Source organism: Sphaerodactylus townsendi, linkage group LG01 (genome assembly GCF_021028975.2).
Source record: "Sphaerodactylus townsendi isolate TG3544 linkage group LG01, MPM_Stown_v2.3, whole genome shotgun sequence".
NCBI classification, from domain to species: Eukaryota; Metazoa; Chordata; class Lepidosauria; order Squamata; family Sphaerodactylidae; genus Sphaerodactylus; species Sphaerodactylus townsendi.
This window is the reverse complement of record NC_059425.1, coordinates 84,351,885-84,374,386: the sequence shown is the minus strand read 5'-3', so window position 1 is coordinate 84,374,386 and position 22,502 is coordinate 84,351,885. Positions and strand designations below refer to the sequence as shown.

Sequence of the window (22,502 nt, the reverse complement as noted above, 5' to 3'; positions counted from 1 at the left end):
GTGTGTCGGAAGCAAATCATTGTATACTTTCAGAGTGAGGCATAAAGGCCTAGGAACAGGAGAAGTCACCTGATTGGCTGTGGCATCCTGCACTCTGATTGACCTAAGGGCTAGATGATGCAGAGAGGGAGGAGGTTAAGTCCCTGACAAAATATTTTGAGAAGCCTTTGGTCTTTAATGAGAGGTCAAGCTAAAAGCCATGGATATAAACCAGTTAGGAACATAAGAACATAAGAACAAGCCAGCTGGATCAGACCAAAGTCCATCTAGTCCAGCTCTCTGCTACTCGCAGTGGCCCACCAGGTGCCTTTGGGAGCTCACATGTAGGATGTGAACGCAATGGCCTTCTGCGGCCAGGAATATCTTCTAGGCTGATTCCGCATGGGCCAAAAACAGCAGTGTGAAAACGGTGTGAAAATGGTGTAAAAGGGTTTAAAATGGTGTAAAAGGATTTATACTGTTTTCACACCATTTTCACACTGCTGTTTTTGGCCCTTGCGGAATCAGCCCTAGTGAGGGAAGAATTTCAGTGTACCAGTTAGTTTGCAGTACTAGGTTTTGCTTTGTGTTTCCTCAGTAGAGTGCTTTATATTTTCGTTGAAGGTTTTTCTAGCTATGAGGACTGTGTGAGGGTATTGAAAATATGCCCCAAGCCTGTTAGAACTCTCTCTGTGTGTACAAGCCATTAGCCAGAACATCTTAAGTTTAAGGAACTGTACCATCTAAGAAACAACTATATAACATCTAAGCTTAACTGAAACTGAATAAGTATTAAGTTTGTGCTTGAAATAAACTAAATACTGAATATCTGTGCCAAGTGTACATATATATTGCTCCTGCCTTATTTGCTTCATCCATTCCTTATCTCCAAGTTATTCATTTCCCTTTCTCCTCTCTGTTAATAAACCTTTTATTCTAGTTAAGTTTAAAATCTGCCTCAATATTTGTGTGTCTTATAAAGGGGTTTGCCTAGAAAAGGTTTCAGTCAACGGGCATCCTTCACATTCTGGGTCAGTTACAGGGCTAAGGGAAAGTGCTTATACCAAATGCTTCCATATTTCTGAAGTACTTCAGAAAGGGAAAAGGTGGAAAAAAATCTGACAGGCTACATCAGTGCATGATTTCCCTGCCTGAAGAAGTTGAGAAGCTGTGTGTGTTGGGGGTCTGTCGTATATGGCTATGAACATAGATTTCAGAATGTGTGGGCAAACAGCAACTCTTGGTGTCTCAGACCAACAACATAAGTTTAACTCATATCCAAAGAACTTTATAAAGTATAGTAAAGGACAATCACTTATTTTCCTCAAACAAAAAATGAAATAAACTAGTGAAAAGAAAACTAAATCAGTTTAAAACTACAAAGTTTACGAATCAAGTGGGATTTAGACCAAGCAATACCAACAGATTATGTATATATGCACAAGAACTGCAATATTCCTTAGATTAGAAAGTTTTAAGAGCACTTTTAATTCATTTTGTAAAGAATGCTTCACTTATCAAAGTGAAAACATAGTATGTACAAATGTACACTGTACCAAGAAGGACATTCATGCTGTATTCAAACATCCCTCACTTAATACAAACATTACATTACAAATAGCTTCTAAATAAACTGCTCTGTCAGATTTACAGAATTTCTCCTACTGTAGCTTTTAAAAGTTTCAAAACTTATTTGTTGTTTTATAATGTTCTGTGGTGACTAGAGTCTCCTTTGTAGATAATGGCTGAGGATTTAATTTCTGCAGAATATACCCGTTTCATTAATGAAATCGTGTATCTTTTTTCAAGAAGGTATGATCAGGGATTGCATAGATAGAATATGCTGTATTAAACGCCAAAAACCAACACTACATTTTATAGGTGTCTTCTGCCTTTGTCTTCTCCATGTAGTATAATTCAAATACTACCACCAAAACAAGGAGAACAAGCCCCACCCTTGAAAGATTTTAATCGGAATATATTACATTTTTGTTGTTTTATACAACTAGAGAGAGAGAGAGACTGACTGACTGACTACCCAGTAAAGAGCAAAGAACACACACTTTTTTTAGCAGTACTCAACTCTAGATACCCCTTCGTTAGATACATAGTACAGAATATAGAGGCTCTAGAATACTCTTCCTCCAGCCTTGCCTCCTCACATAGAAGGCAACTGTGAACAAACAGAAAATTAAATTGGGGGATGGGGGAAGAAATTATAAAAAGGAGGGCATTAAAGTGTGAGATGGACCAAGTTGGGAGCCAATAGGCTTATTTTCTCAAAATCCTTACTGGCCACAGCCTTTACTGTTATAGGGTCAAACACATGGACTATGTCAAGAGAATCCATTGCTTAGCAACACCTGGTCCTTTGGATACATATAAAAGTCAGCTGTTATTAAGCAACACTGCAAGATTTCTTCATATAGACAAAGCAGTTTGGATGAAGTTACTGCCGTTAGGTGTAAATCACAAAGAGGGAAACAATTTCTTCATATGAAGTGGTTCAATAGGAGTACAAAGAAAAAGTAGTGGGAAATAAGCATAATTTACATATTTAAAATTAGATGTTTTACTTATAAATATTTTGTCCAATGACTAACCTCTTCTACTTTAAATATTCAAGTTGGTATTAGATTATTTTTCACTTAAAACATTTTGTATCAAGTCCTTCAAAAATTGGTTTGATTCTTCCCGATGTAGTCGGTTAATGGTCACTTCCACCAGAAGGCCTTTATTAACTCGTCCGCTGTAATAAATTTTTAAAATTCTGCAGTTCTCGTATACTTGTAGAAAGTCTGTAAAATAATGGAAGAGAAGAAGGGAGGCTTTGTTATGTGATTGTTGGAGTAATGAAGCATCCTGAAACCCACCTCAAGGTGTAATATCATGATACATAACACACTTTTTTTGCTTCTAATCTAGTGCCTTGTGTGATTATGTTCAACTATTACAGTTCTAGATTTTCTCAGGACATGACCCGTATTGTTACTTCATAGGTTACTTTCAACAGGCGCATCTTGCAACATGCACATCAAGGGGAAAAGACACAATGCTACTCTTCACCTCAAATGCTTGTATGAATTAATGTTTATATTTAAAATTGGGGAATGTCATCAACTCAGGGAATGTGTTTGCAAATGAACATCAGCATGTAAGGTCCAGAACACTAAAAGAAAATACAAGTCCCGTTTCTCTGAATTCTGATATAAGGAATCCTGCATAGGTTTACAACATTCCTAGCCTCTTGATTAAAGACAAAGTTTTCTTTTAAAGAGTCAACCTAAAACAGTCTGTTACTAGACAGCTATGACAAAATGAAAATGCAACTTGCCTTCCGAAAGCATTCAGAAGAGCCACTATTTCTTGCCGGGTTAACTGAAAGCCTTTTGATGGACTGTTCTCAGGAAGATTCTTAATTTCTTTTTCTGAGAATAAGATTTTCAAAGCTGTTCCTAAACCTTGAGTCTGAAAGAAAATCAATTTATTTAACAATAAAAGCTATAAACCTAGACCAACATAAACATGTAAACGGAAACAAACTTTTGCCATGTGGACAGAAGGTTATTCTACATCACTTCTAATTTTTTCATCATTCATATTTAAAAACAAATTATATTTCTACATTTACCAGACACAACTTTACTTCCAAACTGTATAGGCTATTAAAGACTTACAAGGAAAAGACTTGTATTCTTAGAACTCAATTTTCCTTCAGAGAGTTTGAAGCACAAATGTTAGTTTTATAGACTTATAAAGACTTATCACATACCTGCAGTTTGCCCCATAATCTGCATTTATCACATCCAACACAATCCATTATACGGGATATGTTCTTGAAATGTAACCTGAATTCTTCCTATCAATAAAGAAGAGATGTTTATTTAAAAGAACTAGAAACTTTTCTTTGTCAATGCTATATACTCAGGCATGCTGGGAGTGCGCAACACAACAACTTTTATCCTCAACCCCTGCAAGTGAGTTCCTCTCTCCCTGTTCAGAGTTTACCAGGGGCAGAACCACATAGCCTGTGAAAAGAGAGGAAGGAAAAAAAATGCGTGGAAGGAGGGTGAAGGGTTTCTAATAACCGTAGTTGCTGCTGGGCAGCATCAACCAACATTACTATACTAGTAAGCTACTGAACAAGTTCTGCTTTGCTTGACACCACAAGAAACAATGCTATTTACAAAACAAATCAGAAAATATAATTATTTATAGAGGTAAAAGATTAATACAGTTCAAGTTTTGTTAATCAGCACTTTAATACCCAGAAAACTCAGTGAACTGCATCTGAGTTAATGAAATTGGCTTGCAAGATTGCTGGAGAGAAGAGCAGCAAAGGAAAGGCATGGTGCATAGGAAGGGAAGCTGATTATTTTCAAAGGGAAGGAAATAACTCAAAATACAGATGGGAGATGGCCAGGAGAGTCCACCTCAAAACAAACACATGCCGTGTAAATCTGGAATAACCAGCACAATGGATTGATCAACGCCCCCTTCCTCCATGAATGCTAGATAGCTAAGTTTGCACTGTACTTGGCATTAAAAGAAAACCATGAACACGAGTTTGATATTAAAAAATCAAAACCACATCCCTTCCCTTGCAGAGGTAAAAATCACTTTGCAGTGAAGGTGTGGTTTACTAGCACCTTGAACCAGTTGTCTGCTTCATTTCTTTAGCTTCAATGACTGCATTTAAGCACTAAAAAGGGGGATGTGCCACACATGACACAAATGGCATTAAAAATACGTGCAAGTGGAATGCATTATCAAATCCCAGCTGACTTATGGCAACCCTGTAGGGTTTTCAAAGCAAGAGACATTCAGAGGTGGTTTGCCACTGCCTGCTTCTGTGGGCTGAGAGAGTTCTGAGAGAACTGTGACAGGCCCAAGGTCCCCCATGTGCAGGAGTGAGGAATCAAATCTGGTTCTCCAGTTTAGAGTCCACTGCTTTTAGCCATTACATAATGCTGGCTCTCTCAAAATACATGATCGCCTAATTTTTAACTACTGCTCAAGTTGTCCTGTATCTTTTGCTTGCAACTGATCACATAAAAGCATCAATGAAATTACTGAATTTACCTTTAAAGATGTAGCTCCTTTTTTGTCTCCGGCAAACATCGATTTTTCATCAAAATGCATTGGGAATGACCTAAGTGGATACATTGATTGATTGATTGTTTAATCTTATATACTGCCCTATGCCCGAAGGGCTCTGGGCGGTGCACAACAAAATCAAATCATAATACAGCTAACACAAACAAGATTAAACAATTAAATGTCCATACAAATAAATTACCATGAACTGTGAAAGAATCTAGATGTGCCACCATTTATCACCCATATTTGAAATCTGATTACTTGAGTGTTTCTGTCGTGGTGGGAACTTGAGAGAGGAAATCATGACCACCATCAAGTATAATTTCTTAAGTCACAGGTACATTCAACTGACATTTTCAATAGGGCACACCTCCACACAGGAATTTTTCCCTTCATGGAAGGCAGAAAGCCCCTCTTCCCTGATTAATGCTCACATGCTCAGAGCATGACTCCTAGCATGCTAGGGTATCATTAAATTCACACCTATTACTCTCTTGTTTAAAGTGGGAATTGCAGGGCGGCTGTGGTTGGAGAGGACCGATAGATCTGCAACCACCAAACATATAGATCTTGCTCAGATCTCCCCTTAGACACTAAAAACTGGTCTGCTTTTACTTTCTTTACTACTTTCACTCCTACTTGTACACATTATATGCACCCTGTTATGTTTTTAAGAAAATGTTAGTACCATATTTCCCCGAAAATAAGACAGTGTCTTATATTATTTTTTGCTCCCAAAGATATGCTATGTCTTATTTTCAGGGGAAGTCTTATTTTTCTGTGTTCTGTTTGTTGGGCATGCTTCCAAACAAAAACTTTGCTATGTCTAACTTTCGGGGGATGCCTTATATTTCGCACTTCAGCAAAACCTCTACTACGTCTTATTTTTAGGGGATGTCTTATATTCGGGGAAACAGGGTAGTAAATGATCAAGCTTTAAATGCAGATAAGATGGCACACAGCTAGAGATGTAAAGGTCTTGAGAAAAACTGAACAATTCAGAATCACACACACCCCTCCCAGTTTTTCTGAGGCCTGAACAGGGAAGAAGCCTAATTAGCAGGGAAGTAATAGGGTACTGACCTCATTGCCCAAGGACATATGCTACCTTTTCTTATTGCACTATGCAAAACGGGGGAAAAACTGAATTTGAACCACTTTTCCGGTTAGATATTGTTCCTCTGCATAACAATGCATGCCTTTCTAAATTGAAAGATTAAGGAAGATTTCCATTACCACCTTCTGATGGTTCTTACTCATGTCAGTATCTTTGTTTTTAATGCAGGTCTCTGTACTTCTAGTACAGTGATGGCGAACCTTTTCGAGACCGAGTGCCCAAATTGCAACCCAACACCCACTTATTTATCACAAAGTGCCAACACGGTAATTTAACCTGAATACTGAGGTTTTTGTTTAGAAAAAAAAAGGTTGGCTCCGAGGCGTGCGTTACTCAGGAGTAAGCTTGGTGGTAGTCGATGGCTTTGCTTTAAAGCAACCGTGCAACTCTTCCAACAGGTGAATCATGACCCTAGGAGGGTTTACTCAGAAGCAAGCCCCATTGCCAGCAACCGAGCTTACTCCCAGGTAAAGGACTGCGCTTTAGTTTAACAGCGCTTAACAGGATTACTTACACTACTTCCCCAAAACTAGATCTTCGGTTTAATGATAATAATCGAGCCCAGCGGCCCAGGCCAGCCTAGATGGGTGTGGGGGGGCACTCTGTTTGTGTGTGCCCACAGAGAGGGCTCTGAGTGCCACCTCTGGCACCTGTGCCATAGGTTCGCCATCACTGCTCTAGTATTACTCATCTCACTAAACATAACTACACATTAAACTGTGGAGAGAGAGAGCATGCTTACTTTGTGTGTGTGAAGATTTCTAGCAAGAGAACCTTTGTTTCTGCATCCTCTTGGGCATTTCCAGTGTAAAGATCAACAATTGAACGCTCAAAGTAGGAAGCAACCTTTGATAATGCACGCAGTTCAATCAAATATAAGAAATATAAATTTTTTAGCCGCCTAGGACCTTCTCCTTTTGTTTCACTGGGGTCAAAACGACTAGTGAATTCCTTCACATTGGCTCCCCAACGAGGTTTCCCCCAAGTTTCTGAACAAAGAAACAAAAACGGAACACTTTTTCCAAAAACAGTATTACAAAACACTTTTTCCAAAATGGTATTTAATGTTCTAATTAGAAGAAGAGTTGGATTTATATCCCCCCTTCCTCTCCTGTAAGGCAACTCAAAGGGATTAACAACTCCTTTCCCGCCCTCCTCCCGCACAACAAACACTCTGCGAGGTAGGTGGGCCTGAGAGAACTCAGAAGAACTGTTGACTAGCCCAAGGTCACCCAGCTGGCGTTTATTGGAGTGCACAGGCTAATCTAAATTCCCCAGATAAGCCTCCACAGCTCAAGGAGCAGAGCAGGGAATCAAACCCAGTTCCTCCAGATTAGAGTACACCTGCTCTTAACCACTACACCACTGCTGCTTACATTTGCATTAAAACGTTTCAAAAACAACAATCAACTGCTCCCAATGATAAATCCAGAGGAACACAGTTTAAGAAAATCAAATACCTTCAAGTAAATAATTTGCACAAAGATGAACATTGATGCTAGCATGGAGTCCAGAAATGAGCTTATAGAACACACGTTTTTCAAGACAAAGACCTGAATGTAAAACAGAAGCAGAACAAAATAAAAATATTAAAACTGACAAAAATATAGGAAATATACTATTTCTCAGTACTGGAATTTACAAATTGCACTTAAGAGAAAAAAAATCTTATGAAGGTGTCATAACACAATTCTCATGATTAAATGAATCCCAATGTACAGATACTGATGCAACTTTAATTATGGTTGTATGCAAAATGATGGTGGGAACAGGAATGGCAGAGTATTCATAGAGAAGGAAGCTGGAGAAGGAACATAAAGTCCAGTTTGGTGGAACTGATTCCAATGCCACCAAACTGCCGAAACGTGCTATACAATGGACTGCACCTAATGATTTTTTTAAGCTTCAGCTAATGAAGGATGAGTCCACCTTCCTTGAGCAAATCACCAACCGTGCAATTTACCTGAACTCCACTTGTCCACATTGCCTTTAGTTTTCTGGTCATTATTCAAGATGTAGTTGAAACAGCTACACATCTTAGTTTCAGAAAGTAGGTATCCTGGCAAAAGAGTCTAGTAGCACCTTTGAGCAATGGTGTACTGCCAATGGGGACATGGTGTATCCCATGTCTCCAGGCACATGCCATTTGATTATGGGGGGGGGGGCACCAGTCGGGTCCTTGTGGGACCCTGCCGGCACCTGGTGGCTCCCTCCATGTTGATCAGGCAGGCTCCTGCACTCCCTAGCCTCCCTGCTGACAGGGAGGCTGGTTGCAGCCGCGGTGCCCACCTAAGTTGCATGTTATTGAGCCCAGCAGGGAGGCGATGAATGTGATTGCAGCACTCGCCTAAGCCGCCTGTGGGTGAGCCGCAGCCACAGGCCAGCTCCTGCCCAAGAGCTGGCCTCCCTGTCAGCAGGGAAGTTGGAGAGGGCAGGAGCCGACCTCAGGGTCCGCCGGAGCTGTCAGTTGTTGAGCCGCGGCCTCAGGCCAGCTCCTGCCCTGTCACTTTTATCAGATGACAGAAGCCTTGACTCACGAAGTTTATACCCCAAAAATCTTTCTGGTTTTGAAGGAGCTACTCGGCTGGAATCTAGCTCAGCTACATACCTTGTAGATTAGCTGTTTCTGTCCCTCCAGTCTCAGAAGACTATACTTTTCATGTGATGTTAGGCATAAATACAGTTAGCATTCCTGGTAACTGATGGCTCAATTCTATTATCTCTTCCTCTCAAAATTCAAAGACTAAGTCTCAACCATTCTAAGACACAATGAAATATTTTTTTCCACCAGCATTAAGTAGTGAGGCTTTATTTTTGAACTACATTTTAAAAACCACAGTTTTATCAAGTTGTAACCAGCTCCAAATTTCAGTAGATTATTAGTCTGAACATACAAAATTGGATTGTTTTAGAGACAAAAACTTATGCTGGGAATAGTTAACTCTATTATAATGGGTAAAAGTGGAAAGTAATTTATGTTTAAAATATGGTTCAAATTTCCACATTACATACCACCAAAACCTCGGACACACAGTCTCCAATCTGAAGACTGTACAGGAGCTATGGCAGGGGAGGGGTGAAGAGAAGAAGAGCTCATTACATTGCACCACAGCAGCTCCTGTTTCCAGTTACATATAGTTCTTTTCTACACTGGATAAAAAAGGATTGTTGTAGTATTTTATTTACCTTCTAGCCATGTGTAGAAAGATTCTCCTAGAAACACAAACATATACATTAGTAACTTCAACACAACAATACATCTTGAATTCCTAGGATTGTATATGAACCAAAACAAGGCATCAGGTCATTTAATCCAAGGAAGAACTAAGACATTATTAGGCTTGATTATTCACGTGTCATTTTCATTGACACGTGCACCTTTTCCATAAATCAGACACATGACATAAGAATACAAGAAAAGCCATGCTGAATCAGACCAAGGCCCATCAAGTCCAGCAGTCTGTTCATGCAGAAGCCCAAAAACAAGATGACAGCAGAAGCATCAACCTGCCTGTGTTGCACAGCACCTAATTTAACAGGCATGTTCCTCTTGACAGCCTCTCAGATTCTGGGTAATTCATTTATGCTACCGAACATTTACATTTAAATTGCCAAACATTTACCTTTCAAGTCCAGCTTAATGCTAGAGTCTGATGCATATCTCACTGCAAACAATTGTAATTACTTCTGTGTAAAATTGCACGGGATCTGACTGCATGGCAAGAAAAACCCAATGCTCCTATTTACTGTACTAGGCTTCATTGTCTAAATAAAGATCTCCCAAGGATTCTGTGTACTGATAGTGCACTAAATATGGCAAATACCACTACAGACCATCACATCTCTGAGAACAATTGCTGAATAATCAATTTCTACATCCCTCCCAAAGAAAAGACAAGAAGCTGGATAACATGCATGTTCAAAAAATCCAGACACGTTCAGTCCAAAAAACAGTCTGGTGTCTATGATTTCAGACAGTGCCCACAAGTTCTTAAATTTAACTCTACAGCTCTACGGGCTTTAAATGTTCCAGACTCCATCCCAACATTCCAGTACTGGTACCAGATAACATTTAACCCAACCAAAGTGAACAGTATAGGTACACAGATGTCCTGTAAAACTCTGGTAGAGTTATTATCAAATATATTTGCTTTTGTTTTCATTCTGGATTAGCATTCAATTACAGCATCAAATATCTATATGGTTATTTTAAAGCTGCATATATTTTATGTATTGTTGCTTTCCCTCAAAGGTGCAGTGACAAATATTAGCCCCTTTGGCGCTATGCCACTGGAATCTGCCCTTGTGGTATGGGCGTGGAAACTTTAGAACATCCTCTCTTTCACCTAGCCGTGGCTGTCTGGCTAATTACCTTTGTGTCTTATGGAATCCTAAACAAAGACGTGTGTATTCTTTAGCCAGGTTCAATGTAATCCCTCCTGCCCTGTTAACTGATAGGTACAATAAAACAGAGAAAAATAAAAGAATCTGCCAGGGGCAGAGCGAGGAGGAACTGCGCCAGGGGCATGTCTGCGTCCTGCACCCCTGCCCTAACCCTAACCCTAACCCCTGCCACACCCCCGCCCCAGCGTGCGCCCTGCCCCACCCCTTTGGCGCTATGCCACTGGAATCTGCCCTTGTGGTATGGGCGTGGAAACTTTAGAACATACTCTCTTTCACTGCCAGATACACACAAACCAGAAAGACATTTAGTAACTCTAAATTTGCTAAATGTGAAGGATTAACGGATTCTTTTTGCCGAATTGCACTGACACCGTTTGCTGTGAGACAGTTGCTAACTTTCTTCTTGAAATTGTAGATTCAGTGCCATTTATTTGTATTTTTACCTCCTAACCAGGTTGTCAATGTTACCAGTCTAGGCCCATCAGAGTTCCACCTAGTCTGACACACACACTGCTAGAGTGACTGACTTAGTTTTCATGGTAAAGAAACACAGTGGGTCTATGGCTGCTGCCAGTCTTGACTCTTCTTAGCTGGAGAAGAAAAAAAACCCACAGGCACAAGGATGTCCCCACTGTGCTGCTCCAGCTGGATAAATATAGCACAGTGCTATGGTAGCAGATGAGAATGGCACAAATGGGAAAACAAGCATATGCCAGTCACCTGCTCCTCATAGATTAAGGAGAAACAAAATGGTCCTAATTTATTCAATAAAATGTACTTACTTTGTTAGTACTCTCAGCCTTAATGCCAACTGGTACTTTGCTCTAAAAGAAAAATACAAAATTATATGACTATCTCTCTTAGTCATTCTGAACATCAAAATTGAAAGTTTAATGAGCAAGCCAAGCCAATAAAACATTATTTCAGCATTTACATCCCAGGATGAAGTTTTGTATCTGAAGCTTGAATGTGTTCCACACTGAAAGAACAATTTCTACAGCTGTTAATACCACAATTCTAAATTCCAACTAAAACTAAGAGAACTATCAAGTTAGGACTGAGCTGTAAATCTGATTTGCATCTAAAGTACAGTTCTTCTTCATAAGTATTACTATGGACAACGCCCAGACAAAGCCACTGGTTTTAACAGGATTTAACAGTTCCATATGAGAATTTATATTGTTACTTGGCAGCAACATTTTACTGCCCTTCTTTAAAATTCAGAACTAGAATTACACAAGCAACCCTAAATTGTGTGGTACAAATGGAACTTTTAAACTTATTGCTCTGCAAAGTATACAAAAGACTGCTTAGACAGATTTAAAGAGAATTTCTACCTCACCATTCCACCAAATGCAGCTTTTAGGAAAATATGAAAAATCCATAAATAGAACAATTAAAAATATACCCAGAAATCAACAATTCCGGGTGTCAGGTAGCCACTGTGACCTTAAGTGTTCTGGTGCCCTCTAAAGCTCTGGTGGTCCTCAGTCCTTAAGAGGAATGTTCTGCAAAACATCTAGCACAGAGCTAATGTGTTGCTGGAAAACAAGCTTGGCCACCCACACAGCTTAATGGCTTCTGGCTCTCTTTTGTCTTTGTTGGGGACTTTTGCTTTCTCTTGCAGTAGCTGGGGAATGCTGAAGGCAGGCAGGTGGCTGTGCTTGGTGGGGTGGGCAAAGATAATCAAGAAACTTAGCCTGGAAAGAAATCACCAAGTCTTTAAGCCTTCAACCCAACCTTCAGAGGTACTGGAATCATTCAGAGCACAAGTAATAGAGTAGATCATTAGTAGTTTTACATTCAGGCTTAGTGTACTAATCATATGCACAGGATTATAATCCAGATTTATTGAATCACTGAAGTGGAGCTCCTGTTGAAATCTATTAACTTGCCACCCTAAAATGCCAAGCTGGTGCTGAAAATACAACAATTTTTGCATGTTCATCTTCCTTTAGTTCCGTTCCAGTTACATAGCAGCCCAATAGTAGCAACAGACCAGCTTTACACCATTAGTTTAAACAACACAAAAAAGACTTGCCTCTGCAAAAGCTTATGTTACAATATATGTCTTTTAAGTCCAGCAGGGTTCTCTTTGTTGACACAAACTTAACATGACTATCCCACTGGAGCTCATTAGTCTTGGCCCACTTTGTTTACATTCAACTGAATCAGATAATGGGATTTTTATTACACAGAACAGTCAATGTGCACAATCAGCAAGTCCCTGTCCCAAGGAGCTTACAGTCTAAAAATCTGAAAAAGGATAGAGAAGATATAAGTGGGGAAAATGTGTACTCATTCCAATGAACTTAATTCTTATCAGGGAAGAGAGACTAAGAAGCTGAGATGAAGTTTTCAAGCTTTTTCTGGGCAACGTCTCTTCAGGAAAACATCCTCACATGCACAAAATATTTTGCACCCATCTGAAAGAAGAGGAAGAAGCAACTCTGCATCTTATTCAGGCAGATGTTTCAGACTTGGGCCACCTGCAATAAAGGCTCTGTTTTTCTTACCTCTTAGAGTACTACCCTGTTTCCCCGAATATAAGACATCCCCGGAAAATAAGACGTAGTAGAGGTTTTGCTGAAGTGTGAAATATAAGGCATCCCCCAAAAGTAAGACATAGCAAAGTTTTTGTTTGGAAGCATGCCCGACGAACAGAACACAGAAAAATAAGACATCCCCTGAAAATAAGACATAGCGCATCTTTGGGAGCAAAAATTAATATAAGACACTGTCTTATTTTCGGGGAAACACGGTACCTGACCTGCTTATGGTCAGGTAGTGGGGAGATATGACATCCTCTCCCTTTAATAGGGAGCTAATGTGTAGAAATGAACTGTTGAAGCTTTTTGTAGCTTGGAGGCAAACAATGTCCCATTAACCCTCTATTAAAAGGACAATACAGTTTTTTCTCCAAGCCAGTTAGCAACCTCACTTATAACTAATAGGTAACATTACATTTCCTTAATATTACAAAGAAAAAAACTTTATTTGGTAGGGATGAGTCTGGGCTCCTTTGGGGGCTGGCTCCTAGGCCTAAAGAAAATTTTTCATGGCCTGCTCAGACCAACAAATCAAACAGTTAAAAGCAGTTAATACAGTCACATCAAGCTAGCCAGGATTAAATATCACAAACAGACTGCAATATAACCCAGCTGATGAAAAGCAGAACAACAATAATAAATTAAACTAAACTGATTAAAAAACTAATTATAAGTGCATGGGCAAACAAGACAGATTTTTCCTGATGCCTAAGATGAACTATCCTTGGTAGGCAAGTCCACAGTTATGGCATTGCCTGTGGTCGCTTCTGATCCCAGAACCCTCCTGGAGTCATTAGGTTCATAAGGAAGAAGACTTTTCTTAAAATGGCTATAAACACTGTTATTGTAATTTTTAAGGAGGTAACATTTTTATTATCAGGAGAAGAAAACACTGCAACTTTTGACTTCATTTTGAAACATACCTCGGGACAAGGCTCTACATGGCAATCTCTGATAGAGCAATGGCCATCATCAGCCCAAAAAGGACATGGTCTCTTCAAATTAACCTTAAAAGAGAGAAAGAGAGAGAGAGAGAGAGAGAGAGACTATCAGTCAATTTCATCAGCATAAACTAGAGTCTGTACCATTTTAACTGAATTAAAATAGCATAATACCATAAACAAGTACTTAACATATGAAAGAGTAGACTTGCATTTTAAAAAACTTGAATCAGATTAAAAATTTACTAGGGTACAGAAGAATTTCACAAAGTCTTTTACTACACAAATACCCCCCTTAGTTCCAACTGAACAAAATTATTATATGCCATTTATAACAGCTACCCCCACTTCTACATGAATGATCCAGTGATGTGATCAGTAGAACATTTTAATCAGGATCTCAGAGTTCACTAGCAGCAACTTTCTTGACCCATTAAGTTCATTTTAGAGAAATTTCCTCATCAGAGAAGTTGCCCAACCTAAACTCTATAATACTGTAGTGTTTCAAATCACCTCTCAGTTTTAAAAGTACTTACTGACTTCACTTTTTACCCACCCTCTTGCATAGGTTCAAGAGTTATAAAAGAAAGGCAATAACGACCACTACAACACAATAATGCAGTAAAACTTGTTTAAAGTAAGATGAAAAAGAGTTTGGATTTATATCCCACCTTTCTCTCCCGTAAGGAGACTCAAGGTTCCTCACAAACTCCTCTCCCTTCTTCAACAGACACCTCGTGTGGTAGATGGGTCTGAGAGAGTTCTGAATGAACGGTGACTAGCTCAAGGTCACCCAACAGGCATCACATGTAGGAGTGGGGAAACAAATCCAGTTCACCAGATAAGAGTCTGTTGCTTATATGGAAGAGTGGGGAATCAAACCCGGTTCTCCTGATTAGAGTCCACTGCTCTTAAGTGAACAATGAAATAAAGACAGCATGGGATGCATCCGGCTTGGATTTCGGTGGTCTCAGGCAAAAGCGGGGGGGGGGGGGGATCAGAGACATGGCAGACTAAAATACCCTTCCCCCCCTCCAAAAAAACCCGGGAATGATGACCCACAAGAACAACTTAGGAGGAGAATCAGAAGTCTACTGCAAGAGAGGAAGATGAACAAAAATACCACCCCCCAGATCTAATGAAATATATCCAGTAGACAATACATAACAAAAGTTGAAGAAAAAAATTACCTACATTTTTCACCAGCTATTACAACTAGAAACCCATTACCTTAACAGAAAGTGCCTTGGTTACAGAATTATTTTTCCACATCACTACTTCAACATTATTTTACTTAATAATAAAAGTTATTTTTCTAATTCGGTTTAGGTGTCACTTTGAAAAAATGAATATAAGAAATGCACAAAACAATTCCATAAGCAATTTGCACTTGAGAAGATTCTCTCCAGTGAGGTGACATTGATCACTTGTTATTTGAGCATTATTTAATAGGGCTCCAAATTCTGGATCCTGCAGAAGAATTCCACTGATACAGGTGAGGGGGGGAGGGGGAGAATGCAATTTTGTTGATTTCTCCCATCTCACTTCAGGCTCAAGACTCCAGGGGCAGAATTTCAGGAAGCACTTTGGGCTGCAGTAGGAAGAGGCAGGTAAGAAATTCATATTCGGAAATCCTTCCATCAGCAGCAATTTTCAGCTCTTTTCAAATTATCAAAACTGACTGTAATCATTACAACATATAAACAAACTTCCTAAATCCAGAAATTTTCAATCCTTTCTAATGTGGTACATCTTACCTAACATGGAGCTACAGCCTTAGCTGATATGAATTACTTAGAGGTTTTTGAAAGATTGTAGCAGTCTTGATTTAAACCTAGTTTGCTGGCATGTCTCACTTAAAAATGAGTAAATAGAATTCAAGACTTGAAATTTAATAAGCTCTGATCATCATTTCTTGAAGACACTGTATTTAAAAATAAAAATGATGTCTCTTGTTATTCTTACCTATTGCATTACTGGAACAAGGCTATACAGACAAGAAGATTATGTACAAGAAACAGTGATCACTGAAAAGCTTTTCAGGAAGACTACAGTGTGTTTTTCAAGAGATACGAATTCCAAATCAGCAGCACACTGCTTATTACAAGTGTTACCAAATGGAAATGCCTACTTCATATCTGTAACTTTTGATTTGGCAGTTTTATCAACAAGAAAATTCTAAATGTTACAGGTGCATAACACATCTCTTTCACACTATCATTGCTATGAAACTTTTATCTAACTTCAGTCTATTTATTTTCTCTCACTGCGTAACTTGGATCAGAACAGTCCTCAAGGCCATCAGCTGTGCCCAATGATAAGAGTTTATAAATAAGCCTGTGATTATTTCAGTAAATGTAACTGGCTAGGTGTGCACCAGTTATACGCCTTGTAGGCTATAGTTGTTGTTTTCAATCAATTCTGTATTTTAAAGTAAATAGTAGAGATATATAAATAAAAGTTTTTAAAATCACTATAGTAACTGTAAAAATGAATTGAGTCTACTGTAGTTCACTAGCCACCGTGTACCAAGAAGAAAGATGGAATATACATCTATATCTATAAACGCAAAATACCACTGACTGACTCACCAAAAGAACTCAAAAACCACCGAACCTACAAAGTTGAAATTTGGCACACTGGTCCATTATGTGGTTTAGGTGCTCACTAAGAAAGGATTTTTCAAAATATTCAGTTTTACTCGAGTTATTACACATTTACTGTTTTCACTGCTCATCTCTGGCCATCTGCACGAACATTCTAAGGGCAAACCAGCCCCTCAGTCCACAGACATGCTGCATGAACATTCTAAGGGTGACAGTTAAACACTACCAGCTTCATGTCCTTCACCATGGTGCGCCAACTGCATTCTAACACTGCCCTCCACAACGCATGTGCACCTATCCCTTCTGCTGAAACCGCTACAGGGAGAAAAGGAATTAAATGCAGAAAGTGCTTTACACACTGCATTATCAAAAGACAACTACAGGAAGCTGCTGCAAAATATGCGAAAACAAACCCATCAGTCCACAGACAGGCTGTGAGGAAATATGCTGCATGTCACCCCAAAGTTCACAAACAGGCTGCAAAGAAGTATGCTGAATGTCACCCCGAAGTTAACAGACAGGCTGTGAAAAAGTACTCCTCCACCCACCCTCACGTTAACACCACTGCTACAGCCAAATACTACCAACATATATTACAAAGTACACTATCACCTTGGACTACTAAACATTTGTCGGGTTTTGCATATGGATATCAGATTTATTACTGTGGAGACAAGTTTACTGGTCTCGGCCTTTGATCACACTGTGCTTGGTGTGGTGCTCTGAAGTGGCGGGATGAGTCCCCAGGAATGTGCTGCAGTGGCGGTACAGTCCAGCTCCCTGCCCTTCAACCCTACCCTGAACCTCTTCACTGCCTTCTCACTCATCAGCATCAAATGACAGAACACTTCCTTTCTGCATCTCGAAAATATAACGACTGCTTCCACATTATGTCTTTTGGAGCCCACCAGGTGAAAGAGAGCAATAACACATTGCATTATAAAAAGACAACAACAGGAAGATGCTGCAAAATATGCAAAACCCATCAGTCCACAGACAGGCTGTGAGGAAATATGCTGCATGTCACCCCAAAGTTCACAAACAGGCTGTAAAGAAGTATGTTGAATGTCACCCCGAAAATCATAGAGAGCCTGTGATGAAGTATGCGTAGCGAAGCACGGGTGCCTGATAGTGTTTCAATAAATACCGAAAATACTTCTTCAATGCATTGTCCTCGCCACACACACAGCTTTTAAAAACTACTTTAATATTAGATATATCATTTTTGTATAGGCCATTTCTTCCTTCTGCTTAGAAGTGGAAAGAAAAAAATAGGGTAATTATTGCTTCAAGTATAGTATTACTGTATGCAGAAAACAGATTTTCAGCTAGTCTCTGTAAGTCACTAAGGAATGTTCATCAATTTTGCCACTTCATGCAAGTCCTCAAAAGCTTTCACTTAAATATATAACTAACTTTACCTTATAGTATCTGAAATAGTCCCGTGCTAGAAGCTTCTGAATTTCAGGAAAGATCTTCAAATTGTTGAAGTCATCAATGCTCTCTATATCACATAAGCAATCATCAAGTACTCCAGTAAGCTACAAAAAAAGAAACACAGAGACTCATAGTGTTTGTGGCAGAATAAGAGGCACATTCCATATAATATCAATGATTTATTCTGCTATTTGGGTGCACACCATTGCCCACTACTCCATATATTATTCCTTCACAAAGCCACAACTACAACCTTTTCCACTGAAGGAAAACCAGTGCAGGCCACAGTGACACCCAGAAGTCCACATATACTTTTCATATCTACCTAGCACTACCTCCAATGCAGATGTTTTATGATGCATGAAGCAGCCTTGTCAAATGAGAAGGCTGCTTCATGCATCATAAAACATTTGCATTGGATGACCATTGATTGAGTGGCTCAGTATAGATTTCTGTATTTAATATAATAGAATAGCTACTATTCTGCCTTAATAAAGTATGCAAACACTTAAGGCTTTAGTTACAAAGGTTTTAATTAAATGATTCTATGCATGAAATACCTTTTAATATTCAGTGAGCAGACCTCTGCATAGTCTTGACTTAATTAGCACTGTGTCACTAGAATATACTAGGAGCGGACAATATGAAGAAGTAACCATACTACAATGTTTATTAATCAATACTCTAAGCATGCATTGAGTTTCCTCAAAATGATAGCTGTCAAGACAAAACCTGCAATATGAATGGTGGAAGTGGCAGTAAACCCTCAGGTGATGTTAGTGTCTAAGTTAACCGATTATAAAGGGAACAAGTTGAAGTCATGATCCTGACATCTATCCATTGATAGATCGATAAAGTTAGAATTTCATTCTGTGTTTAGAGCTGCAAGTCAGTACTAAGCAACAGCAACCTGTTCTCTTTATAGCTGATAGATTAGACCAAACTGAAAATCACAAAGTAACAAATTGGGACAGAAACACAAGCACTTCATATATTAGAACTGAGAATGCATACACCATTTTACCTTTAAGGTTGAGATCCAATATAAATTTACTTAGGAATCAGTTTAAATCAAATCAATTGATATACATTGAAGCTTACATCTATTTAAAAATCCCTGAGAATCTAAAAACATATGCTAAGCAAAGATTTTTTAAATAGGAATTTCCAATTTCTATTATTAAAAACCCACATTTTGCCTTTTTGTTGTTAGAGAATTACATTGGTAATACATTGATTGAAGTCTGCTTTATGACTTAATGACAAGAGTTTGAGAATATAACAAAGTGTTGATACCTTGCCATTAATATTTTATAATGCAATGAGCAGAAAGAGTATGAAGTCAAAATACAGAGTTACATTTGAAAAAAAACAATAATGAGAAATTCTTGAAAGCTTCCCTCATTTTTCTACTTTCCATATCCAAACATAGACTTAAGATAGCTGCAAATAGAGCTGGCAAGCATTTCTAACAAGAACATCTATAACCAATGTTTCATATGGAAGCAAAAGTTAAACAGTGAAAGAAGTCCTACGAAGCTGACTGAGGAATCAGTTTCTTGTGTAGAAATTTAATCAGTCCTTGTGCAGAAATTTAATTCCAGGGACCAAAAATTTACAATTTAGTGACTTCTGGCAAGATCAACACTTAAAGATTAAGTTCTGGGTTTTAGAACATGAAAACACTGAAAAAGTCCTTATGAAGCAACTGAAGCATAACTTGAGAAGTACTTAGAAGATCAGTTAAAAGCAAAGAACCATACAAACTTTGAAAACAAGAACTAATAGTTAGCTATGACAAGGAAAAACAAACTGAAGCATAAAACCTAAAATAAACAAAAAAAACCCTCTATTTTAGACATGGCAATAGTTTTCAAGCTTTTCAGACTAAAGGCTACTTGCCTTTAATGCTAAACTGCAAAAAACATAGTAATAGGCCAAATGTTTCCCTCAAATTTTCTTCAAAGAAGCTCTCCCCACATTTTAAAGTACTAACTTCTAAATGGCTAGTTTAAAGTCCAATTTTTGGTCTAAGATCAAGATTGCTTTGGGTTGCACCTGTGACAAATGTAGGTTCACAAACATGGGTTCAGACATCAGAGTAATGGTCTTTAAACAGTAAATCCTGAATATTTTTAAAGCACATGGAATTGAAACATTACTTTAAATGGCAATTATTAGAGAAGTACAACCTACAATCGGTGCAGAACACTTTAGGATGAAACATGCCAACCAAATATGCAAAACAGTCCTTTCACAAGACAAATTTGCATTGAAATATTGCCTAACACCACTTTGCTTCTTCCTCCGACGAAGAAGGGCTCTGTCTGTTCCTGCTTCCTCACTTGATATTGTTTAATCCTATTTGACATCTCTTGGCTCTATTTCAAATCAGCATTAAACATCTGCCAGCCCAAGCCAACTAATCGCATCTGCCAAAGGAAGATGTCCAGAGTGTCTTACTGAGAAAGGCAAGGGCAGAAACACTTTTCAAGAAAGCTGCTGCCACTGACCCACAACTCACACCGCTCAGGGGCAACCGAAGGCTCGGGACCGCTCTCTGCAAGGCTGGCGGAGGAAAGAAGCGAGTCTAGCCGAGCGCTAGAAAGGGGGACCGGACAGCCCCGTTTGTCTGCCTGTCTTGTGAACGAGCCAGCCCCCCTCTCTCACCTGGGCCTCCGTCGCACTCCAAAGGCAGCCGATGGTCCCCAGCGCTAGCAGGAGCTGCACCGCCAGCTCGGTCTCCGCTGCAGTTCTCCGGACGACGCTGCTGCTGCTCATGCTGCAGAGCCCGCGCCCCGCTGGCCCTGGGACTGGGGGCGCCCCTCAGCGCCGTCTCTGGGCGCCTCGCAGCTCACCGGCACCCCCGGCGATGCCTCCCCTGACCCTGGAGGCTCCTTTGGGATGCCGCCTCTGCCCAGCGATGAGCCTGGCAGGCAGGGAAACCAGTGCGCCTCTCTCACCTCCAGCCGCCTTCGCTGCGCGCCTCACATAAGTCCACTCGCCACTCCAGTCGCTCCCGCCCCGGCAGACACTTTCCTTTCATGCAGGGAGCAACAGCGGCGACAACAGCCCCGGCCTGCTAAATGACGGCGCAAGGCACTCTGGGAAATGTAGTATGACGCCGTCCTCCTTCCCGCGGCTAGTTCTCAGTCTGGGATTAGGCAGAAGCCAGGAGCCAATGAGAAAGGACCACGCGCACCTTCAAAACAAGAGTAGGCAGCGAATAACCGTCAGCCGAGAGGGAAAGTCCCAGAGGCGGTTTGGCTGGTGTTCGAGGAAGGTGCTTGTTCAGTAGTTGCCTGATGGGAATTTAAAAATAACTGCTTGCATTTGGAATTGAGGAAAGGCATTTGTATTGTAATGACGAACTGTTATGAGCATGCATAACCACCCTCATGTGGCAGCTACATTTAGCGTTAGAGCTACCACCTTCATGTGGAATAACCCACTTGTATCTAAAATGCATGAAGGTTAATTCTGCACAGCAAATGTGTAATGGGTAGCAGTTGTTATAAAGCGATACGTTTTCCTTTTTTCTGTTTACATGTGTGCTATGCAGGCAGTGATTGGAGCCCATGGAAACGTTCAGGGTTGCTTTCGCACCTTCACATGGAGACGCTTCTCTTTTAAAACATTTCCTACATGCGTAGCTATGCAGGAATTAACCCCCACAGCTATGCCAACTGTCCCATAATATGATTGGCTGCAGCTGCGTAACTGCACATACGCAACATGCAAAAGAAAAAGGGGCCTCCCTGCAATGGCAGAACAATTCTCTCAGATGGTGGACAGCGTGGTGGAAGGGAGGGAAATAAAGTACCTTCTGTCTGGCCATTTGCATGGGAGTTTCTCCAACCCATGATTTTGGAATAGGATCGCTGGTTTTGTGATTTTTGAAAATCCCAGGTTTAGGGAAATAAAATGGGGCAGACTCGTTTTAGAAAAAGGACTTGTGCAAAGTTCCCCCAAATGGTTTTTATAGCGTCCTACACCCATTATATTTGCCCTGTGTGGAATCCACCAGTAGTTTTAAGAATCCAAACTCACAATTTATGTGTCTGGTATGCAGGGTAGGTGAACATTTACAATCTGGGAAAAAATGGGCAGGAATGCACACTTAAGCCCTTGTAATTTGTTCTGTTAGGAATTATTGCCACAGAAATGCATTCAAAACATCTATAATTTCTTTGTTTTGGTCATTGGAACAAGGCAGATCCCATCTTTACATATATTCTTTAACTTATTTTTATGCTGCCTTTCCAGAGAACTTGGTCATGGTGGCTTACTAAATATATAAAACATCAGACAAAAAAAGTTATTAATCAAAATGCAGTCATAAGAACATAAGAACAAGCCAGCTGGATCA

At 39.7% G+C, this 22,502-nt stretch overlaps 1 protein-coding gene across 1 annotated transcript; it reads right to left on the bottom strand.

Annotated features, from left to right (window-relative positions):
* Window positions 1–1,448: 1,448 nt before the first annotated feature.
* Window positions 1,449–21,232, bottom strand: ERO1B (endoplasmic reticulum oxidoreductase 1 beta). The gene is made up of 11 exons (XM_048505144.1): window positions 20,804–21,232; window positions 18,118–18,237; window positions 14,073–14,156; window positions 11,383–11,424; window positions 9,383–9,500; window positions 7,657–7,749; window positions 6,939–7,185; window positions 5,062–5,131; window positions 3,752–3,838; window positions 3,314–3,447; window positions 1,449–2,777 (listed from the first exon to the last, which is right to left on the bottom strand). Exons 1-11 carry the CDS (start codon window positions 20,912–20,914, stop codon window positions 2,717–2,719), a joined length of 1,167 nt encoding a protein of 388 aa, XP_048361101.1. The 5' UTR covers window positions 20,915–21,232; the 3' UTR covers window positions 1,449–2,716.
* Window positions 21,233–22,502: the final 1,270 nt, after the last annotated feature.

Bases quoted from the DNA above. Each gene is read 5' to 3' on its own strand.
- ERO1B (XM_048505144.1), bottom strand. From the start codon at position 20,914: ATGAGCAGCAGCAGCGTCGTCCGGAGAACTGCAGCGGAGACCGAGCTG. The intron at 18,238-20,803 runs GTGAGAGAGGGG...CTTTTTTTGTAG, and splicing joins GGAGTGCGACGGAGGCCCAG to CTTACTGGAGTACTTGATGA. The intron at 3,839-5,061 runs GTAAATTCAGTA...CTTTATTGATAG, and splicing joins AAGGAGCTACATCTTTAAAG to GAAGAATTCAGGTTACATTT.